The sequence below is a fragment of the Leucopleurus acutus genome (assembly GCF_964270905.1).
Source record: "Leucopleurus acutus genome assembly, chromosome: 4".
Taxonomy (NCBI): Eukaryota; Metazoa; Chordata; class Mammalia; order Artiodactyla; family Delphinidae; genus Leucopleurus; species Leucopleurus acutus.
Window position 1 is genome coordinate 107362507 of NC_139146.1, and position 24215 is coordinate 107386721.

At 38.8% G+C, this 24215-nt stretch overlaps 1 protein-coding gene across 7 annotated transcripts in view; it reads left to right on the forward strand.

Annotated features, from left to right (window-relative positions):
* The window catches only part of SLC4A4 (solute carrier family 4 member 4), a 350238-nt gene that overhangs the window by 196031 nt on the left and 129992 nt on the right, over window positions 1-24215 (forward strand). For all 7 annotated transcript variants that reach the window (XM_082838378.1, XM_082838380.1, XM_082838376.1 and 4 more), the window contains one exon: window positions 4771-4847. In XM_082838378.1, the coding sequence (XP_082694504.1) occupies window positions 4771-4847 (77 nt within the window). The remainder of the gene's footprint in view (window positions 1-4770; window positions 4848-24215) is intronic.

Below are 24215 nucleotides of genomic sequence, written 5' to 3' on the forward strand. Positions count from 1 at the left end.
CCCGAATAGCCAAAGCAGTCGTGAGGGAAAAAAACGGAGCTGGAGGAATCAGACTCCCTGACTTCAGGCTATACTACAAAGCTACAGTAATCAAGACAATATGGTACTGGCACAAAAACAAATATAGATCAGTGGCACAGGATAGAAAGCCCAGAGATAAACCCATGCACCTATGGTGAACTAATCTATGACAAAGGAGGCAAGGATATACAATGGAGAAAAGACAGTGTCTTCAATAAGTGGTGCTGGGAAAACTGGACAGCTACATGTAAAAGAATGAAATTAGAACACTGCCTAACACCATACACAAAAATAAACTCAAAATGATTAAAGACCTAAATGTAAGCAGACACTATTTAACTCTTAGAGGAAAACATAGGAAGAACACTGTTTGACATAAATCACAGCAAGATCTTTTTGGATCCACCTTCTAGAGTAATGGAAATAAAAAGAAAAATGAACAAATGGGACCTAATGAAACTTAAAAGCTTTTGCACAGCAAAGGAAACTACAAACAAGATGAAAAGACAACCCTCAGAATGGGAGAAAATATTTACAAATGAATCAAGGGACAAAGGATTAATCTCCAAAATATATAAACAGCTCATGCAGCTCAATATTAAAAAAACAAACAACCCGATCCAAAAATGGGCAGAAAACCTAAATAGACATTTCTCCAAAGAGACATACAGATGGCCAGGAAGCCCATGAAAAGCTGCTCAACATCACTAATTATTAGAGAAATGCAAATCAAAACTACAATGAAGTATCACCTCATACCAGTTAGAATGGGCATCATCAGAAAATCTACAAACAACAAGTGCTGGAGAGGGTGTGGAGTAAAGGGAACCCTCTTGCACTATTGGTGGGAATGTAAATTGATACAGCCACTATGGAGAACAGTATGGAGGTGCCTTAAAAAACTAAAAATAGAATTACCATATGACTCAGCAATCCCACTGCTGGGCATATACTCAGAGAAAACCGTAATTCAAAAAGACACATGCACCCAAATATTCATTGCAGCACTATTTACAATAGCCAGGACATGGAAGCAACCTCAATGCCCATTGACAAATGAATGGGTAAAGAAGATGTGGTACATATATACAGTGGAATATTACTCCGCCATAAAAAGGAATGAAATTGGGTCGTTTGTAGAGACGTGGATGGATCTAGAGACTGTCATTCAGAGTGAAGTAAATCAGGAAGAGGAAAACAAATATCGTATATTAACGCATATATGTGGAACCTAGAAAAATGATATAGATGAACTGGTTTGCAGGGTAGAAATTGAGACACAGACATAGAGAACAAGCGTATGGACACCAAGGGGGGAAAGCCGCGGTGGGGTGGGGATGATGGTGTGATTAATTGGGAGATTGGGATTGACATGTATACACTGATGTGTCTGAAATGGATGACTAATAAGAACCTGCTGCATAAAAAAATAAAATTCAACAATAATAAATAAATAAACAAAGTTCCTTTGAACCGAGACCAGTTATGAGATGTTCATTCACCCTGGATATTAGATAGAAAAGGCCTATTAGTGGTAGCTTTGAGTAGGTGAATCATCACTTGCACAATAAGTAGTATGGTTTGGGGTAGGCTTGTATTTCACCTTTTTGTTACAAGGTGACATTTGCCTCTGCTACCCCCACTCACTCAAGATTGCAGTATAATGAGTTCACCTCATAGGTTAAAACTCTAGAAAGCACTGACTTATCCTGACAATGTGTCTTGTTGACTGTTAGGTGCAAAATATCCACAGTAGAACATTGTTAGGGTCCTGTTGTGTAAGTTTCCCAGGTTTGCTAAAGTGCCACACGGAAATTTCTGATTCCCAGATATAATCTGGTTTGTAATATCTTGTCCTTGTCTTCTTTGATTTGGGTGATATGTTTCTGGAAAAGTCTGATTAAACAGTGAGTTCTGTTAACAAAGTTATTTATTTATTTGACTGTGTAGGCGAGGATTTAGAGGAAGGGCCATGTATGATCTTTTTGTGTGTGTTTATGTGGCAAGGATGCTAACTTAATGATTTGCTTGAGATATGATAGTTTGGAGCAGTGGCTTGGAGGAGGACAAGTTTATCAGAGCTACCTCTCTTGCTACATCAAGTTATATGTTTCTTTCAATTCAGTTCTGACCCGGACACAGCCTCCGGTTAAGATAACTGATTTATGTAGAGCAGTGGTTCTCCAACTTTAGCTTGCTTCAAAATCATTTCAAAGGTTTGTTAAAACCCACCTTGCTAGACCCCTTCCCCAGAGTTTGATATAGTTGGTCTGGGGTGAGTTCCAAGAATTTACATTTCTAACACATGCTCAGGTGATGCTGATACTGCTGGTCTGGGAACAACACTTTGGCCACCACTGATTTAGAACATTGGGAAGCTTTTGTCCCTGGTTCAGGGTGTTGCAGGGTAGGGGTGGAGAGTTTGATAGGGAGGGAGATGGGAAAAGATGCAAGAATGCGGATCATCTTGCTTAAGGTTTACCTAAAAGTGTTGACTTCTGAATTCTTTCAGTGTAGTACAAAGTTAAACATCAGTGAAGCTGTTAATATTACTTTTATTAATGAGAATCAGATAAGGTTGGGAGGAACAATAGATGTGATTGTTTCTTAACCTTGGCCTCCTCTTCCCCATCGGGTTCCTGCAACTTCCTTATCCCTGTGCTGCCTCCCTACTCCCCCATATAGTACAAATATAGATAGCCATCCTATAACTGTCTTTCAGAAATGAGAGAAATGAGACAGTATATGAGGCTTCTTGGAAAAGTTGTGACATCAGTTAGGATTACCATTATAATGGAAACTTTATTCATTTGGCTTCTACTTATTCATATTTTGCAGCAATTAGGACAGTGCTTGAGTTGAAATGTACCTTTGTAGTATTTATAAAGAATTTCCAAAGCAAATCAGGGAGTTTAGAATATTGCCCAGGAAATTTAAATTACTTAATGAAAAATTGCTTTCAAATTCATTTCAGTATTGCTGCTTATGTACAATTGATTTAATAATTAGAAATCAATCTCATCTATTCATTTACATAAGTTGCTTTTAACTTATGATTAAGGATTTGCTAAGACTTCATTGCACTAAGAATATCTAGTTCAGACTTTTATGCAGGTAGAATTTTCACCCATTTAGTCCAAAAGACTAGTTTTATTTTCTAATGTAAAGTATAAAATTGTATGTACTCATCATTTCCTTAGTTTCAAGCCCAGCATTATTTGGAGGCATTCTTGTTTGGGCCTGGTGTCTTGGTGTCTTTTGTGTTGAGTGGACACTAGAAACCTAGTACGTGGTTCAGAGAAGAGAATGTGGCTTTCAAAGAGCTTCTTTTAATTTTGCTCATAAAGCAGTTTTTCACATGTTACTTTCCTTTGAAGTATGCCCTGTGCTCAGATTTTCCTAGAATAAAACATCCTACCAGGTAAAGTGTTTAAGAGATCTAGGCCATGCTTACTCAATGAAATGCAGCAGAGTGGAAAATATCCTGTTTTGCCAACTCAAGAAAATTGATCTAGTAGTTAAAGACAATTATATTATTTAAAGAGCTGCTGTTATATAGACGTTAAATTATTAGGGGGTAGATTTGAGTCTCTTGCAAAATTATGTGTAGAAGGTTGGTCTGAAGGAATGGAAATCTGTAATCTAAAGAATTATGTGGAAGTAAATGTGAAGCTGTGTTCGAACCTTGATGCTTGTTTTTCAACCCTTGTCCTCTTGGTGTGAAGACCAGCCTGAGTCAGATCACAGGGGATTAAATGGTGAACCCATTACTCAGCACACTGCGGGGGCGGGGGGGAGCGGTTAAACACCCTGGCTTTGAAGAATTACTCTTTTGCTTAGTAAGCCTGGAAATTTCAGGTTCACCTGCAGAATGAAAGCTCAGTATTTTGTTGATTAACCAGTCTATTTGAAAATGGTCTATCCCTCTTCTAGATGTCCCTCCTCTCTGTTCTCATATAACCATGTCTGAAGTCACTGGCTGGATTGCCAATGGATTTTACCTGCGGCAGCTTTACAGCTGGGGAGCTTGGTTCCCATGGAGTATTCCTGATGAAATCCATCGCTTGACTTGAATAAGAAGTTTGGCGTGTTAAGGGGAAGAAGGGATACACTTACTTTAGTCTGGCAAATGGGAATGCAGGAAATAAGGGGAGCTGTGATAACACTGCTTTGAGGCAAAGAATGGGGATTCTGGATCAGATGCCCATTACGGAGAAATATTCTTGATCAAAGTGTTAGGCAGAGAATGGAGTGCAGATGGCTTTTTGGGTTGATCAGAGCAAGTGGTGCCCTAGGAAGGACTGCAGGGGCTGGGGGAGAGGAGGTCCAGGCCTTCTTTTCCCCTGGCGCTGGCTGTACTGAGATGAGGAAAAAGCCCATCTCTATAGGCAATAGAAATAGGTAGATTAGGATGTGTGTAAAGGGCCGTAACAAAAGGCAAACCAAAAACAGGAGTGAGTTTATTTTTATGCTTATTGTTTTACACATTTCTTTGAAAGTTTAACTTATCATGAAATGGAGCCAGAAGACTTAAAGAAAGTATTTGGGATTTTATACATTTTTCATTTAACCATGTTAGTGCTCTAAACTAACTTTTCAACTCTGGAAACCTGTTCAGGAGAATCCTAATGTAGCTTAAACATCATCACCATTCCCATCGTCATCTACTAGTCGTCATGAAATGTACAACCAAACTCTTTGTGTTGTTAACAAGAAGTCTTTAATTAGGGTTCACTTCTGTTTTTCCAGGTAGCCCAGCCATGGCCCACAGGAATCTGACTTCTTCCAGTCTGAATGACATCTCTGATAAACCAGAGAAGGACCAGGTAAGCAAAGAATTCCTGCTTCTTTGAAATGTAAGACTAAATGTATATCTAGAAGATGCTGGGAAAAGATTAGAAATGATGGTCCTCTAACTTAAAATGAACCAACATGTGTAGATTGTTTTGTTTTGTTTTGTTTTTTTCACTTTCTCTGAGGGAAGGGGAAGCAGTGTGTGAAGGGATTTGAAGTTCAGAAGATAAGAGTCTCTACTCCAACTCTTATAGATGAATTCACTTGGGCAGTTTAAATCTTGGAGCTACAGTTCTCTTAGCTTTAAAATAGTAATACTAATTCCTACCTCAAGTTTATTGTGATGGTTAAATAAGATGATTTGTGGAAAAAACTGGTTTGGTAAATTTTAAAGGGCTAGGAAATGCTGGCAGTTGTTAACTTTGAGGGGATATTTCAGGCAAAGGTAATGACAGTCTTGTTAGCTGTATGTTTGTCTATTAAAGCATATAGGAAGTAGCCTATTTGAAATGAAAAGTAATTAGGTTTTGAATCTCGATTTGCTTTCTTTTAAAAAGAATATGGTAGAAACTGGTCCATTTTCCTAGTTGGGTGGGTATCTGGGCTTGAAACTAGTAGAAAATGGTGACTGGGTATAATTTTGCACTTTACATTAAAAAATGAAATGAGTTATTTGGACTAATTGGTTGAAAATTCTACCTGAATAAAGAAATCTGAATTATATATTTTTAAGACAATGAAGCCTTGTTTACAACAATGTTCTTCTTTAAATGACAGAGGTGTTTTAGACCTTGGTGAACTCTCAGAAGTGCAGGGAAGGTGAAATTATGTTCTTTCTTGTGAAATGGCTTTTGGATTCTTTCTTCCTTCTCCTTCTAAACAACAGCACCCTAGTAGGGCCTTCATTATCTCAGAACAGATTGCTAGAAAAGCCTTGGGAATTAGTCCTGTCCCCATTTTCTCCCAATTCAATACACTTTTCATATCATTGCTCTTATATTTCTCCCCTGGATCAAAAGCTTATAAGGGCTTATATCAAGTGAAGTTCAGACTATCCCGACTTTTAAGATTCTCTGAAATCTGGTGTAATCTTTCTCATCGTAACTTACATGTGTTTCCCAGAAGAGAGACTCTGCTTTGGTTTGGCTTAATTACCTCCACCTCTGCACTGAGATTAATTCTTGACTTTTACAGCTGCCCCCCCCAACCTTAAATGCTAATATGGCTAGCTCTCCTCCCTACCATTGGCCTACCTCTTGAAATACTGTGGGAGAAGATCATTTATTTATTTATTGCTTCCTGGAGGCAGTTTACATTCACAATTTTATTGTTTATTTTATTTTATTTTTAAAGAAATGTGTTTTTTGTTTTTTTTGTTTTTTTTTTTTGCGTTACGCGAGCCTCTCACTGCTGTTGCCTCTCCCGTTGCGGAGCACAGGCCCCGCGGCCATGGCTCACGGGCCTAGCCGCTCCGTGGCATGTGGGATCTTCCCGGACCGGGGCACGAACCCATGTCCCCTGCATCGGCAGGTGGACTCTCAACCACTGCACCACCAGGGAAGACCTTTTTAAAATTTATTTTTTTAAAATAAATTTTTAAATTTTATTTAATTTTGGCTGCATTGGGTCTTCGTTGCTGTGTGTGGGCTTTCTCTAGTTGCGGCGAGTGGGGGCTACTCTTCGTTGTGGTGTGAGGGCTTCTCATTGCAGTGTCTTCTGAGAAGATCATTTAAATATTGGATTCATTGGCAGGTTCATACCAGTAGTGAAAGGGAAACCTCAGTCCACTAGGACTTGTTGAGAATTTTCCTCAAAACTCTTTTGTACATTTTGGCTCCATACAGCATTTACCAAACGACATTCTGATCGTGAGATTTGCCAGGGGCTTGGATAAGGCAGAGTCAGGAATATCTGGTTGACACTTTTTCAGGAAGGCTTCTTTTACTGGGGACAGTTCTTGTCAGGAGTTTGTCAATTGCCGCTGGCAAATGCTGAGAGAAATTTCTTACCTTCTTGGGTGTCTTCATATCTGAGCATATGCAGAAGAAATTTGATGACTTATGATGTGTATTACATGAGATTTTGATTCCAGTGTTAGAAGAAATAGGTTAGAACATTATGATTTAGGGTGTTGATTTTGCTATTGATAAATGGAATATTTATAAATGGAATGGGATATTTATAAATGGAATATTTCCTGCCATATTAATAAACAAAGGATGTCACAGTCATCAAGGATTGCAGCTCTCCATCGTGAGCCGGTGAGCCCTGAGGAAACTCAGGGCTGAAAAGAACACCTGCCATCTAGCAGCCAACAGACTCCCTAAGGTGAGTCCTGAGGAAACTCAGGATGTGAAAAAACAGGATCCTGGCCCCAGATAGCTGAGGTGCATATCAAAGGAATGATTTCAGTGAGCTCTGACTCTTGCATCTTCCCATATATAGAAAAGTGCTAAATTCCGTAACTTGAGATGTCTGGTTTTCTTTAATTAACAATAATCTTGTGACGTTCAGATTGCCTGCCCTTTGTTGCAAAACTCTTATATATCCTGGCTCCTCCCCCTGCCTCCTTGGAGCAGTTTCTCAGAGTTATCTGAAACTGCTGTCTCCCGGGCTGCAGTCCTCATTGTGCGTCAGATAAAACCTAACTCGCAACTCTCACATTGTGCATTTTTTAAGTCAACACTATAAAGCCTTTGTGGTCCTTAAAACCAGAATCTCTGATGCCTGTCACCGACATCTCATATTCATCAAGGTTCATGTGAAGATGAAACCAGGAAGATTTGATTCAGGAGGTTTGTTCTTTTTGTTTTCAAAGCCAGAAAATGTAGTTGATGAGTATATCATTATAAGAGCGACTGTCCTTCTTCATTTATCTAATACAATAGGCATAGCTCATCCAATGAGCCCTTCATTCCTCCAAAGAGAAAGAAACTCCATTCTTTGCTTCCCACCAAAAAGTTTGAAGAGAAGTTTTGTAATTGACCCATTCATCTCCTCTATAACTAAAGGTAGAGTACAAATTCAAACTAATTATTTCCTGTTTCTATACTTAACAATTTTATTAACTTCAAATACAAAAGCTCCTCGATCATTTTCGGGTGAGAAGAAGAAAATGGGCTTGCTAAGAAGATGAAGCCATGGCAAAAAAAACAAAACACACACACACAATAAACTGGGGCTTTTCTTTTTTAACCTGTTTTTTTCTCTGTCTGGTAGGGAAAAAAGGTTGCCAGGCTCAAATTTGTTTTGAAAAAGCTTTTATAATTAATTAGCCAATGTCCTGGAAATGATCTTGGCAGTAGTCAAACTTGTTCTGTATGCTTTTCCAAGTTGGCCCAAGAAACTTCCATCCAACTGGAACTGAAGTTTTCTGATTGATTATTCTGCCTGGATACAATTTGAATAGTTGCGATGGTGCCTCACGACTTCCTGGAGCTGTATAACTTCCCAGTAGCACAAGAAATGGTTTTCATGTTCAGAGATATGAAGAGGAGCAGAATTTCTCTTTCTGACAGCTACATAGTGACAAAATTCGAGGGCATGTTTTTTATAAGATTCTGTTTTGGGAAAACAGAAGAAACAAATCCGTGGACTGCACTTTCTCTCTCTGGCTGTGCCAAGCCTATGTACTTATGATTTCAGTAGCGGCTGCTTTATTGAGAAATAGCTCAAAATAGTTAACAGCAGAAGAAAGAGCATCGCCAAAATTTAGGTGATTCAATGCTTCAACAGTATTCCAACTTGGATGTTATATTTATTAAGCAAAAAACACCCGGGGAGAAGTAGATTTTTTAGAAAATACATCTGGAGCTCATCTACTTGTAAATGGACATAAATAATCTCCTCTATTTTGTTGCTATGGAGGATTTTTTTCTTCTTTATCCAGTTATCTTCCCCAATTACCTTAGATTGATTTGTTTTTCTATCACCTTTTATTTCTTTTCTGTGCTTGAAAAAATTTACAACTGCCACGGGTGCTTATCAAATGCAGTGGGTTAGTTCTACTTTTCATGTGAGTATGGAATCAGCTATGAGGATAAGAATATCTTATTATTTTACCTCATAGCTTTAACTCTTTGGAGGAAATACTGTGCTCAGTGGTACAATGACTTTTTTAAAGGGGCTCTTTTTCCTTTTCAAGATTATCAATAGGGCTTCCCTGATGGCACAGTGGTTGAGAATCCACCTGCTGATGCAGGGGACATGGGTTCGTGTCCCAGTCCAGGAAGATCCCACATGCCGCGGAGCGGCTGGGCCCGTGAGCCATGGCCGCTGAGCCTGCGTGTCCGGAGCCTGTGCTCCGCAACGGGAGAGGCCGCAACAGTGAGAGGCCCGCGTACCGCAAAAAAAAAAAAAAAAAAAAAGATTATCAATAATGTAATACCATCTCACAATTATATGACCAACCTTAAGTGAAATTGCAGTCTGTAGACTGTAGTGAATGCAGTAAATGTAGAAATCCCTTGAAGATTCTTAGAGAGACATTTGCGCTTATATAACCTTGTAACTTTTTATCTGGTTGTCACTTCCCTGACACTCGTTATTTAGCCAGCTTATCGGAGAACCTATCCATTGGTGTCCTGGTGGAATTTGGCCTAAGGTTAATTTCTAAAGTGTATGGTAATCATTTTTCACACTATCTGTTGCCTGTTATCTTTAAATATACTTGGTTGTCTCAATATCTATTTTTGAAATCTTGGTCTTTTGTAGAGATAGACCTAAATTTAAATATTTTTGTCAGAGAGTAAGAGGATGAAATCAGTAATCCATGTAGAAGTTTGAAACTGCTCAGCCATGACTACCTTACAGTGAAATCCAGAAAGAAACATTTTGCGATTGAGCGACCCCCTAATCCTTTTCTTACATGTGTGTAATACAGGAGTGAGTCAACTAAATTCAGCTGAGATGACTTTTTCATCGTTTTGATTTTCATCCTGAGGCTCACATACAGCTTCCCTTAGCATTCATAGCTATGTCATATTCACAGTGATGGAAGAGTACAATAGCACCTGCTATTCTTTTTCACGGCTCAGCCAGAAAACCCTCCGATTGGCATTGGTCACTGAGTGGTCTCACTCCATTACTCAGAGAAGACGCAGTGGCAGAGAAGGGCTCGTATTTGCTGAGGTTATGATACTTGTCTTTAGCATCTTTTCAGGGCCCGCTGAAACACTGCTGTGTCAGGAAAGATCCAGATGGAATCACATCTGTGAAAACCTGATAAGAAAGGCATGTTGTTGAGGAGGAGGTTACAGTCGTTAGGTGTCCTTAGTCACTGCAGTATTGGTGACTGCAACTGGTAACTGTGGTTCAGGGGCTACAGCTTTCCTTTGGCCAGGAGTTCTTGATGGGAACTGGTGAAGCCATTGCAGTGGTTATCTGTGGAGTCCCTTTCCAAGGGGGTTAGCTTGCTGCTTAGATGATTAACAAAACTGCCTTGTCCTTCCTTTTCCCTTTCTATAAGAAATTTGACTTTTTGTAGGTTCCTCCTCCCACCTTATGCTCTCTCCCATATTCCTTTTTTTTTTTTTTTGCGGTACGCAGGCCTCTCACTGTTGTGGCCTCTCCCGTTGCGGAGCACAGGCTCCGGACGCGCAGGCTCAGCGGCCATGGCTCACGGGCCCAGCCGCTCCACGGCATGTGGTATCTTCCCGGACCGGGGCACAAGCCCGTGTCCCCTGCATCGGCAGGTGGACTCTCAACCACTGCGCCACCAGGGAAACCCTCCTATATTCTTAAAGAATTCACAACCAATACTTATTAATAGAGTTTGAGAAACACTGATACTCATAGTGATTTCCAAGAACCTGTGTTCTTAGACCTGGGTCTCAGTTGAAATCGATCATTGAATTTTACCATTTTCATAATGATATACTTCCTGTGAAAGCCATTTATCTGGAACAGAAAACTAGCCTTCATTTAAAAGCAGGTTTTGTGTCAGCTTGAAAGTGAAGGGAGATAAACTTATCTCAGGTAATCTAAGCTCTGTCTAACTTATCTCAGGTAATCTAAGCTCTGTCTTGTATTTTCAGGTGTTTCAGGAGCCTTTTGTAAAACTTAGGACCATGTAAAATTTAAAACAAGCTGCAACAAATGTTAACTTCGAAATCACCCCATAACTGTAGGCTGCTATGATTTGAATTCATTCATTCATTTAAAGAGTATATTCTGTGCTAGAAAGCGTTCTTAGTGCTAGGGTTCCAGAGGTGAATGAGACAGATAAATCTTTGGACTCAAGGAGCTTCCGTGCTTTTGGGAACAGATAGACAGTAAACAACAAAAACAAGTAAACAAATGAATAGGTTAATTTTACACAATGATAGTTGTTATTTAGAAAATACAGTAGGATAATGTGGAGAGGTACAGGAAAGCTGGTTTAGGTAAGAAGATTAACCAGAGAAGAGACAGTCTGGGGGAAGAGGTTTCTAGGCTGAACAAAAAGCAAGAGTATAGCCTTGAGACAGGAATAAATAAGGTATGTTCATAACAGAGGAAGAAGGAAAAAAAATCCAGAGTGGCTGGAGCAGGGGTAGCAGGTATGCAGAGGTACATAAGGCCACGTAACCTTTTCATGCAGGGGACCTTTTTTTTTTTGCACGGTACTTGGGCTTCTCACAGTTGTGGCCTCTCCCATTGCGGAGCACAGGCTCCGGACGCGCAGGCTCAGCGACCATGGCTCACGGGCCCGGCCACTTTGCGGCATGTGGGATCCTCCCGGACCAGGGCACGAATCCGTGTCCCCTGCATCGGCAGGTGGGCTCTCAACCACTGCGCCACCCGGGAAGCCCCAGAGGGACCTTTTAATTTTATTCTGTGTTCAGTGAGACACTATTTTAGGAGTTCTACCTGGAGAGTTGTGTGTTGTGATTTACACTGAAAAAAGGTCACTGGGGATAGCGTGTGATGAGATGGAGGAATTTGCTAATGTTTTGGATCATCTGGTGTTGTTCCTATAATTAAACATTGGATGAGCACCGCAGTGCATTAAACAGCTAAACAGACCCAATAGCCAATTTCTTAATGTGTTTGACATAGATGTCAAGACCTCATTCCTGTTGGCAAAGGGAGCTCTTCTGTTCCACTGAAGTATTGTAAGAAAGAAAATGAGTTTCCTAGTTAAAATATTTTCCATGCACTATTAGTTAGAATTAATAATTATTTAATTAATATTATTAAAAATTAAAATATTTTAATGCACTAGAAATGGATGTAGGTCACCAAGAGTAGTGAGATTGAGCTTATGAGTGATTATATCTGTTACCTGCAGTTCTCTTTTTGATGTCATGACTCATGAAACCCTCACCAGAGGTCTCTCTAAGGAACAGTGACAAGTGTCTTAGTCCTTATTGTTCCAAAAGGGGCATCGGAATGTGTAGGTGGAGGACAGAGCCGCCCCGTGGGGTCCTGAGCCACACTCTCACCGGTACCTGGGAAAATCGAACTCCAGGAGCACCGCAGGGTGTTCTGTATTCAACATTTAGCAAAAGGGATTGCAGGGTTTACATGTCTTAAATGGCATGTCTTATCTAGCATGATTTATGTTTGATGTCACTTTTTTCTCTTTCTAGTATGTAGCAGTCTGCCTGTATCCCAATGCCATAAATATACTTAGAATAGATTGCAGAGAGTAGTAGAATGCCATCAACAATTATCTTTAATGGATGTCTGCTCTCATGTCACACGTTACCTACCTCTGACCAGAACTTCATTTAAAAAAAAAAAACACTTTTTTCCCCTTAGAAGTGGCAAACCGGAAAGCAGCAGCACCTGTGATAAACACCCTAAGGGCATGATTAAAAACCTTTATAATAATTCTAACTATAAACATGAACTCATTCTTTACTTTCTGTAGTAACATTTTATTATCTATGACGTTTTTTAAACTTTAGTTTTTTCTGATTCATAATTATACGAAATTGCTGTAAAAATTCAAACAAAGGAAAAATGAATAAAACAGAAAGTGAAAGTTCACAAATTCTCACCCTCAATATAACTACTATTAGCAGGTTGATGTAGTCTTCTAGACTTTTTCTATGCATAAAAATGTATATACTTATTTATATAAAATACAAATGGGATCATATTGTTCTGCAACTGGATTTTTAAAAAAACTAACAATACCACAGATATCTACCTTATTTTCCTTGAAGGCTATATGGTATACATGAATCATATTTTATTTAAATGGTCTTCTATTAATAGATAGTTACTTATTTTCATTTCTTTGCAGTTAGACAAACAGGCCTTTAAGAAATGCCTTCATTGTAACTTTTTTTTTTTGCATTCTTTCATGATTATTTCTGAAGGAGAAATTTTGTAAGTGCAATTGCTGGGTCACCATGTATTGCCAATTACCTCCTCAAAAGATTATATCAATTTGTGTCCTAGGTCTTTTAAACACTTTAATTAATCCTCCTCCACTGCTAGAATACTGTTTGCCAGTCAGATTTGAGTTTCTCCTTTCTGATTCATTCCACTAAAAGCTTAGCAACTCAGTTAATGTGAAAAGAATCACAGTCACTAGCATCTGCCTCCCAGCTCACTTTGGGGGCTTTTTTCAGAAGCTTAAAATATCAAGGCTAAAACTGGGTTTATTCTCCTGGTCTAATTGGATCTCTGAGCTGGCTAATCTGCCTATATTCTGAGGTAAGGAGGTGAAAAGTCCAGTGGTCGTAGACTTGGCCACCTGTATGTTTCTGATTGCTTCTGCTTAAGGAGAGGCTGTTCTCAGCTCTGACAGAAATCCTTTGGCTTTGTGAGAATTTCCTTGGCAACCAAAAATGGCTTCCTCTTAAGAGCCCTTCTTGGTGGTCAGCATTTGGAACAAAAAGGAAAATCACAAGAAGAGTTGGACAAGTGTTCTCTTTGAAGCACTATCCAGCACATTTGCAGCTTGGCCCTGCATCTCCTTCCTCCCCAGTCCTCCACCCTCAAGAGAATTCTAAGTGAACTTACGTACATACTGTAAAGTTAGTTAAATGAAAAGTTTATACCTTTATTAGGAGCTTTGATGGAGTGTTTCATCTAGGATAATTGATAAAAAGATCAGCGAACCATTAATTACATGTTGGGAGATATTTGCAGATTTTTCTGCTTCCCTACTTCCCTTGCAACAGGGAGTCTCTGCAGAGTAGAGTTACAAAGAGGCCAAGCCATGGGAGGAAGTTTTCCTTGCTCTTCTTCAGAAAGAGAAGGGCTTCCCCCTGTTTCCACGTCACTTGTCTGATTGATCCAGTGGCTAGTTGATTTATTTGCCTCTGTAGAATCTCATGACCTTATCAGTCGCCAGCAGAGCTTACTGATTTCTCCTGTTGTTACCACCAATCGTCTGGTTTCACTCCCTAGAACTGAACTGAAGTGAAAACAATCATACTTCCGTTTTCTCTGCCACCATGTTAAAATGGTAGCAGTAATTTTTTCTGCAATCCGAAAGCCAGTGGTTAATCATACCCAGTCGACATTACTGCCTATTCAGTGTTCTATGCATATGCATACAAGAGGCTAGAAACTAACCAAGTAATTTTAGAGGACGCCATTGTAAGTTCAGTATTAGCGGCACTGTTGATCATTCAGTGGCTCTGAGAGTATTGAGCCTGTTCTTTTATAAAGAATAAGTAATAATGACTAACATACATTGGACACTTTTTCACACTAGTGCTTTGGTTGGTATTATCAACCCTGTTTTATATATTGGTAAACTTGAGGCACAAAGACATTAAGTAATTTTTTCCAAAGTTAAATAGCATCTAAGTGGTAGAGCTGCTTTCTGGCCCTGGAGCCTGTGCTCTTAATGAGTATGGTGAAATCTGCCTATTTGCATGATGGTCTTTTTTAGGTCCTAATCCCCAGGTGTCCAATTAATAGTTAGGTTAATAATAGTTAGACCTTAGGTTTATCTTTGAGGCACACATTGTTCTGAATAGGCTAATCTACAGAATTGTTATTAAATAAACCAACAATTAAAAAATTCTTAAGGGTCTTATGGTGACTGGATGTTTCTGCTGCCACAGTGATTAAAAGACTTGGTGAATCAACTGTCTGTTTTGTGTCCATACTCTGAGTGGTATTGGTGGAGGTCAATGAGAAGAGGCTGATATAATAAAAATAAAGCATAAAATATGGTCTCAGATTATGAGTTTATATCTAGCTGGAGAGACCAAATAAACTGTGGTGCTGACAGTAAACTGCAGCAGGTCAGTGAAAGACAAGATAACTATGTGGGTTAGAACCATCAATCAAAGAGAAACAAGGGATTTTATTTTATTTTAGTTTTTTAATTTTTAAAATTTTTAAAACATCTTTATTTGGAGTGTAACTGCTTTACAATGGTGTGTTAGTTTCTGCTGTATAACAAGGTGAATCAGCTATACATATACATACATCCCCATATCTCCTCCCTCTTGCATCTCCCTCCCACCCTCCCTATCCCACCCCTCTAGGTGGTCACAAATCTCCCTTTGTAGCTGCTTCCCACTAGCTATCTATTTTACATTTAGTAGTGTGTATATGTCCATGCCACTCTCTCACTTTGTCCCAGCTTACCCTTCCCCCTCAAGTCCATTCTCTACATCTGCGTCTTTATTCCTGTCCTGCCCCTAGGTTCTTCAGAACCTTTTTTTTTTTTTTAGATTCCATATATATGTGTTAGCATATGGTATTTGTTTTTCTGACTTACTTCACTCTGTATGACAGTCTCTAGGTCCATCCACCTCATTACACATAACTCAATTTTGAAACGAGGGATTTTAGAAGCATCTTTCCATTTTAGAGAACGTAAATAACAGAAGATAAGAGTTTTAGCCAAATAAAGCATTCTTCCTTGGAGAAAGAGTTAGGTAGGAAATGTGTGAAATAAATTGGAATGTAACTTTCTGCAGATTAACAATACAAGTGAATGACTTGATTTATCCAACAAATGGAAAATATTGTGACTTTTAAAATTCTTTGAATAATGGCCAGTAATCCCCCAAATTTGATGAAATACAACAGGGTTTCAATTAAAATTTATTTTTAAATTAGAGTTACCTGTAGAATTAGCAAAAGTAGATTAGATTAATTAGCCTGTTGACTTGTCCACAGACTATGGTGGATACTCACTTGATTTACAAATTTTACCTGAACTTTGAGAAACACCCCATAGTCCCTTAACTTTCAGTTAAGGGAAAGTTCAGTTCAGTTCAGTATTTGTTCAGTATTTGTTCTTGCTACAGATATATATTCACTTCTAGGTCATTAAGTCTGATAAATACACATCGTTGTAACTTTTTTTTTTTTCTGGTAAGAAGAAAAAGTAATTATTATTGAACTTCTTCTTTAAGCTGATCACAGGAATAGCTTTGAAGATTTAAATAAACATGTTAAACCTTAACTCCTCTGAACCTCAGTTTCCTGATTCATAATACAGGTCTTATATATAATTCAGTCTGAACTGCCTTCTCCACAGGGTTGTCGTGTGAAAAGGAATGTGATTAGTACACTTTAAATATTATACGAGTCTTAATTTATCACTGTCATTTTCATTATTTAAATGTACTACTGCTTGTTATTTTTGGCTTTGTTTTGCAGGAAGATTGGGTAGGATGGAAGTCAATTTCATTTTAGATGTCATTCCTCGCTTCTCAGATTTACGTTGCTAATCTGGCTCTTTGGGGTTTTGTGTTCTTCTGTACTCCAGTGCTCTGCCTGCGCTCTCGTGAAATGTGTCTGACTGGCCTTCCATGAATAGTGGTACTGCATGCACGTTTTCACTGGACCCAAATATCTCTTTTTCTCTCTACTTTTACAATTCCTACCGTTTCTTCAGGATCTAAGTCAAGTGCTGCTTTTGCCTTACACGTGTCTTTGGACATTCTGGCTCATGTTAATTAACACCTGTCTCAAATTCTAACACCACCTAAGCTCTTACTGTTTGTCACTTCACAGGGACTCACTTGTTTGTTATTGTTTTTTATTTGTATGTCTCATGTTCCTTTTAGGGTGGGGGGGGGGTCCAGACAGCAGAGGGTCTGGGGTGGAGGGAGAGATAGGAGTCTTTTAAGTTAGGTGCTGATGTAATGACAATAATGACTAATTGGGGAGAATCAGCTTCTCCTTATCCTTTTTCTCAAAAAAATCTTCTTTTAAAGGCTGAGAAAATGACTGTGACTATGAGGGTTTCTCAGAGAAGGGTGATTTTTGAAAGTATTGTTAAAGTCTTATAATTTATAGTTATATAAATTATATATAAATAAGTTATATAAATAAGTTATGATTATAATTCTGGCAGCTTTAAAAGTTACTGTTTCTTATCGTGGGCACTGATAGAGTGTTTCATTAGGTTAATCAGTTGCTTGAAATGAACATTCTTGCCCATGTCCTGTGTTAAAAAAAGTTTTTTTCAGCTAGAACAATCATGTGCATGCTAACATTTGAAATATAGTTTGCTCTTTCATTTGTTAAAATCCATTTATACATTTTTTCTCATAATTGAAAGCTCAATGAACATAGTTTCCTGGCGGATTGACATAGCTTAGAGAAAACTCTGAATCTTTTTTTTTTTAACTTGTTTAAAACAAAATGTAGTGTATCACAAGGACATATTGGAAAAGTCAACTGTCAAGAACAGAAAGATGTTCTATTGCAAGATGACATGGTATTGCTAAGTTTTCCCAAGCATGGCACATTTCAAATCAGGTATTGTCCAACATTCTACTTTTAGATGTGAGCTACTTCATTTTGTATGATATGAAATGGTGTGAAATTAGAAGTAAGGCAAATCAGACTTGGGAAGGATTTATCATTAAATGTGATTTATTATAGAATTTACTAGTTCGATACATTATTATTTTTTTTTACAAGATATTGAATATAGTTCCCTGTTCCATATAGTAGGTCCTTGTTGGTTATCTGTTTTGTATAGAGTAGTGTGTATCTATTAATGCCAGACTCCTAATTTATCCCTCCCCATCTTTCCTCCTTTGGTAATCATAAGTTTGTTTTCTGTCTGTGAGTCTGTTTCTGTTTCGTAAATAAGTTCACTTGTATTATTATTTTAGATTCCACATATAAGTGATATCATATAATATTTGTCTTTCTCTTCACTTAGTATAGTAATCTCTAAGTCCATCCATGTTGCTACAAATGGCATTATTTCATTCTTTTTTTCATTATTCCATTGTATATATGTACTCTATACATGATTATAACTCTGTTTCACTTTACATTTTTCTTATAGTTTTGAGTCCAAGGACTGCATTATGGTAAAGACCCAAGTATATTATTGGAACAAGTCAAGCTGAAATCCAGCTATCTGTTAGGATGACTTGTTTCAGAAATGAAACAAGTCAGAGATGAAAGACGTTTATCTCTTCTCATAGTGTCTTTGGCTGCATTACTCATTGTTTCTCAAATGAAACTTATGGCTAAGCCTGTTTTCCATATCAGCTTATTTATGACACTGAGAAATAAGGAAAGGGAATTTGAGACATTTCAATTAGTAGCCTCCACATTGAAGCTTTGTTCGAAGAAAAACTTGGTGCATAATTCATTGGCTGTTGAATTACTGTCTCTAAGAAGGCATCCCCAGGCACTCACTCTGGAGGAAGACTTTGTTTAGAAAGATAACAATTGAAACTACTACTTAAAATAGTTGTGAAACTCTTTTTCAAAGTGTGGAATTCTCAGGGAGTAAGTAGCTCTTTTCATTAGGACATTATGAAAACATCCATAAAAATGTGTCATAAAGAGATTTTTGTGGGATGATGGCAATGTTGTTCTTATTCCCACCTGTCTTTGTGGGAGTCCCTAAATGAAGTCCTGCTGAGGGAATGGAGTGCATTTAGTCCTTTTGAAAGACCTTGATTCATGTCACATTTTGGTTGCTAGTTTTTAAAATTGTGTATTGTTTTTCATTTTTCAAAGATGTGCTGAAGTAGTACAATATGTAGGTTTTATTCAAATCAAGAATAAATGCAAATAAAAAGTTTTTAGAAGATTCTCTCTTCTCTAATGTTATACTAGGGGCTATATGCTCCTGTGCTTGTATATTTCTTAATCTGTGCCATCCTGGTCTGAACATGCTATGGGCTATATTGTCTTTATTTTAGCTGTGCCTTCTTGATCTAAACTCACAAGTTGTAATACCTCAGTGTGGAAAGAATAGGAGAAAAGGATTTTAATCAAAGAAAAAACTCATCTTTCATGTTCTCCTGAGAATAAAAAGAGGTAATATATGTGAAGTACTTCAGGCACAGATTAATTAGGTGCTTAAAAAATACTACTTCCCTTTCCCCACCTGCTTTCTCCTGCCTCCTTGTGAATACAAGATAGGATAAACTATGAAACAAAGTAGGGGAAAATGGAGCAAGTGAAATAAATGAGGCAACATATTTGTAATTTTTTGGAGTGATTCAAGAGAAAGTAGCAAAATAGAACACTGGGGAAGTTAAAAGTTCTCATTAGAATAAATCTTATGATTCTATATTAAATAGTCTCCGTAGGAATATACAGGTAAGATTTTACAATGGTGGTGTTTTCTATTTCCTCTCTTCTTTCCTGAAAGTAACAAGCTACTAGCCCGTCTTCTGTAGTAGTAGGTTAAGAATTATTTTTACATTCATACAAACCATTGGGATTTTTAAATCTTTGAATGTAGAAGTTGATAAAGCGCTGTGAGGTATAGAGATGTTATAAGACAGGCTCTGCACTGAAGGACTGTACAGAGGGTGTCACTCATGGCTTAAAATCATTTTTGCAGTGACCCCGGAATCCTTATCCTTAGCATGGCTTTCAGAGCCCCATGTTTGTTTGTTTTTTAAGTTTTTATTGGTGTATAGTTGATTTACAATGTTGTGTTAGTTTCAGGTGTACAGCAAAGTGAATCATATATATATGTATATATATATACACTCATTTTTTTAGATTCTTTTTCATATAGGCCATTATAGAATATTGAGTAGAGTTCCCTGTGCTATACAGTAGGTCCTTATTAGTTATCTATTTTATACATAGTAGTGTGTATATGTCAATCCCAATCTTCCAATTCATCCCTCCCCCGCTTGTCCCCTGGTAACCATAGTTTATTCTCTACATCCGTGACTCTACTTCTGTTTTGTACCCTTCTTTTTAGATTCCACATATAAGTGACATCACATGATATTTGTCTTTCTGTGTCCGACCTACTCCCCCTAGTATGACAATCTCTAGGTCCATCCATGTTGCTGCAGATGGCATTATTCCATTCCCTTCCATGGCTGAGTAATACTCCACTGCACATACGCACTACATATTCTCCTTCCACTCCTCTGTCGACAGACATCTAGGTTGCCTCCATGTCCTGGCCACTGCAGATAGCGGTGCAGTGAACATTGGGGTGCATGCATCAGAGCCCTGTGTTATCCTGCCTCATGTCTCTCTCCAGAGTCCTTTTGCAAGGTTCTCTGTCCTGTTCTCTGACTTTACTCTGACCACACACATGTCCTTCCAGATCCACTAATGTGCCAATCTTTCTCCTGCCCCAGGCCCTTTGCACATGCTGTTTCCTCTGACTGAAATGCTCTTCCTACCCAGGCAACTGGGGTTCGCCCATTATTTCTCAGTACTGGTCACCTCTGCAGGGAAGTCTCCTGGGATTCCCTGTTTTAGGCTAGAGAGCCTCCTGTTGTAAACTCTTGTTGCATGTTATGCTTTTCCATCATGATGACTACCCCAGCTGTCATGCAATAATGCCCATTTTAATTTTTGGTTAAATGTTTGTCTTCACCAATAGGCCATTTGCTTCAAAGTTGAAGAGATGATGTCTGGCAGACTATGGCTTGGGGTCATAGCCTGCTGGTAGTCTGTTTTTGTATGGTTGGTAAGCTAAGTTTAAAGGGTTGTTGAAAAAACAAGCATGTATGACAGAGACTGTATCTTGCCTGCGAAGCCTAATTTGGCTTTTCAGAGAAAAAGTTTGCCAACCTGTGATCTAAGTTATTGCTCTATGTATTAAATAGAAGAACACAAGTATATTTATATATCACATTTTCTTTTCTGAGCAGGCCACTTGGTTGTAGTAAGGCATCCATAGGGTCCATGATGATATAGTTGTAAGCGCTAGGATGAACTGAGAGCTTATGACCATCAGGGGTTCTCAGCTAGAGAATAATTGCACTCAAGTGTATAAATTAATAACCAATGTAAATGTAGAAGGAATTTCTAATGCCGTGGCACTTTTTAGCTGTCCTACTGAACAGATTTATTAGCAATTTGGATTAAGATACAATGTTTGTCAGATTCTCAGAGGACACAAAATGGACATGGTTAGCTATCTAAATTCTAAATGATAGAATCACGATGGAGAATGATCTTGACAGCCTGAACCCATAAAGAATTTAACAAGAATAAATGTACACTTGTGTAAGTTCAAACATGAAGTGAATGATGGGGAAAATCTTACTTTATTTGGACAGAAAGTTTATAACTTTCATCAGATTCAGATTTTCAAAGGTGTCCATTTTCTTTTTTTAAAATTTATTTTATTATTATTTTTGACCACGCTGTGCAGCCTGCAGGATCTTAGTTCCCCAACCAGGGATTGAACCCGTGCCCTCAGCAGTGAAACTGTGGAGTCCTAACCACTGGACCATCAGGGAATCCCCAAAGGTGTCCATTTTCAAAAACAGTTGAGGGGATGTGGTTATGGGAACTAGGATGATGAGCTACCTGGGCACTAGCCTGAGAAGAATAATTGAAGTAACTCACTTATAACTTTTATTTTTATTTTTAAAATTATTTATTTATTTATTTTGGCTGCACTGGGTCTTAGTTGCTGCACATGGGATCTTCATTGTGGCATGTTTAGTTTTGGCATGTGGGATCTTAGTTGCAGCATGCATGTAGGCTCTTAGTTGCAGCATACATGTGAGATCTAGTTCCCCGACTGGGGATCGAACCCGGGCCCCCTGCATTGGGAGCGTGGAGTCTTACCCACTGGACCACCAGGGAAATCCCTCACCCATAACTTTCAGAGATGAGAAGGTTTGAGGGGTAGAAAGTTCATGAAGCTTGCCTTCCGGTTAAAGAGAACAGATTTACCGTCTGTTGCTGTAGACATAAACTTGTGATTGTGGGTGCTTGTTTCATGGAGCAGTTTTAATTTTAATATAAGTAAGAATTGGATAGGAAATAGAGCTTCATCACTAAGTTATTTATGAAGTCCTCCTTTGCAGTAAGTATTATATAATGGATCAGGACTACAAAAATGAATAGGATCCAGTCTCTGCCTTTTAGGGATTCTGATTATAGACTGTGAGACAAATCTGTAAATAATATAAGGTGGTAGATATCTTAGACCAGAGAAGGGAGAATGAGTTCTGCCAGGGGCTGGGGATTGGGCAGAAGTGACATTTGAATTAATTCTTGAGTTGAATGCTTTTTTCTTTCACAGTCATGTTCAAGAAGAAGCAAATGACTCGATGTTAAGAATATAGTTATTGGGTGGGAAATTGGACTAGATCATCTTAGAGTTCTTCTAAGATTTTCTGATTCGATGAATGTCAAATGAATGGCAGATAGGGATTCAAAAATTCAAAATTCAGAAAGAGGTACAGCTTTGCAGTGGAGTGTACCGTGAAACAAAGGAGTGAGCTGATCCTCGGGTTCATTACTCATGTCAGTAAAGTGACCGTCACCTCCGGGTGCTCAGTCAGAGCTCATCAGGTACAAATGAGGAACCTCTCGGAAGTTTTTGGAAAGCTGTTGCCTGCTCCTTTGTCAGCCCCTTGATTCTCTTTCTCTGCTTCTTCAGTATTTTCTATTCTAATTTGGTGTGTGTTCTCAGAGACCTCAGTGAAGGGTACATTAAAAAAAAATCTGCTAAATAAATAATAGCATGACTACTACAGATTTAATTATAGCTATACAGCTGCCTGTTTGAAGTGTTCTGCTGGGACCATATGGTCCCTTGTACATCCCAGCCCTGGAAGGACCTGGTTTAAATGCTTCCCAGCTGATAGTATTGAATTCTCAGGGAACTGCCAGCAGCCGTTTGGAAGTCAGTAGATAGTGTGTTTTGCCTCTGTTGTCTCTCTGGAGATGGACATTTTATTGATACTTTCTTATTAGACCCCAAGTAATCAGATATTGAAGCACCCCACCCAGACAGGTCTTAAGAGTTATGTCTACTTGTTAGTTTTACAGGCTGATTTTTGTTACCACATTGGATATGCTAAGTGAAAGGTACTTCTGCATTTATACAATTTCACTCAATGGCTTTTTCTAAAAAAAGTATTTTAATGGATGATTATTTTAATTATTTTCTGTTCCAATGGTGTGGTGGGAACAGAGTAGACGAGGGCATCTGTCCTGCCCCTGCCTCCGTTCTGGGAGTGTGACCTTGAATGAATTTTAGCTTCTCTGGGCCTCAGGAGAGCCAGAACTGGCCTTTCTACATCCCTTCCAGTTTCAAAATTCTGCGAGAATCAGCTGTGGACCACGTTCTTGCTGAGGACACACATCTAGAGTAGAGGGGAGTCTTTCCATTTCCCACTGTGGCATTCTGTGTGTCTTTTTCCCTATTGCTTAGAAATTCCAAATTTTCCATTCTTTGGGCCACAAAAGTCTTTCAGTAGGAACACTGTGTAGAGGTCTACACCTCAGAGAGTAACAGTTTGGGCCTTCCTTACATACTGTTTTCAGTTCAGACTCTCTAGTGCAGTGGTTCTTAAGCTTTTTCCGTGTCAAGAATCCATTTGAGTTTGCGGTGAAACAACGGACGCTTTCACCAGAGAAATGCACAATAAATGTGTAGGCCTAACAGCTTGCATATAATTTCAAAGTGCCCATGGGCTCCCTGGGTCCCTACCAAGGACCCCAAATTCAGAACTGCTGCTCTGTGCTTTGATAAAAGCTCTGCCTTTTTCTTTTGTTCCGAATGCAGGGAACTGCAGGTCAGATTGAGGACAGAGAAGCCTGGACTACCAGCTCTGAGGTTCACATGGTGCTGAGAGCAGAGCTTTGCGCGGCTCCTGGACAGCACGGGGGTGGAGCAGATGTTGCGGGCGCCGGACGGTGTCTGCTCAGTCCCGTGCAGGAAAAGCACCCTGCATGGGTGTTTGCCAAGCCGTTAACTTTAGACTCTTGGTTGCCTATGTTGCCTCTGATGGTTCCACCCTACCCCCCCACCGCATCTCTTGAACTTTTTGTTTTTAAAAGAGCAGTCTATGTTTTTTATTAGCTACCCCGACTGGGATGCGTGCAGAAAAGAAGGCACAAGAAACATTTCCCCTTAAACTATAATTTTCTCTTGAAGTCACTAACTCCATCCTGCTAATTTTTGTTTTCTTGTTTGTTTTGTCTTCTTCAATCCCTCTCTCCCAATGGTAGCTGGAGGTTGTGGAGCAGAAAGAATGAAAGAAGCCCTGGGTTTAGGATCTTTCTTT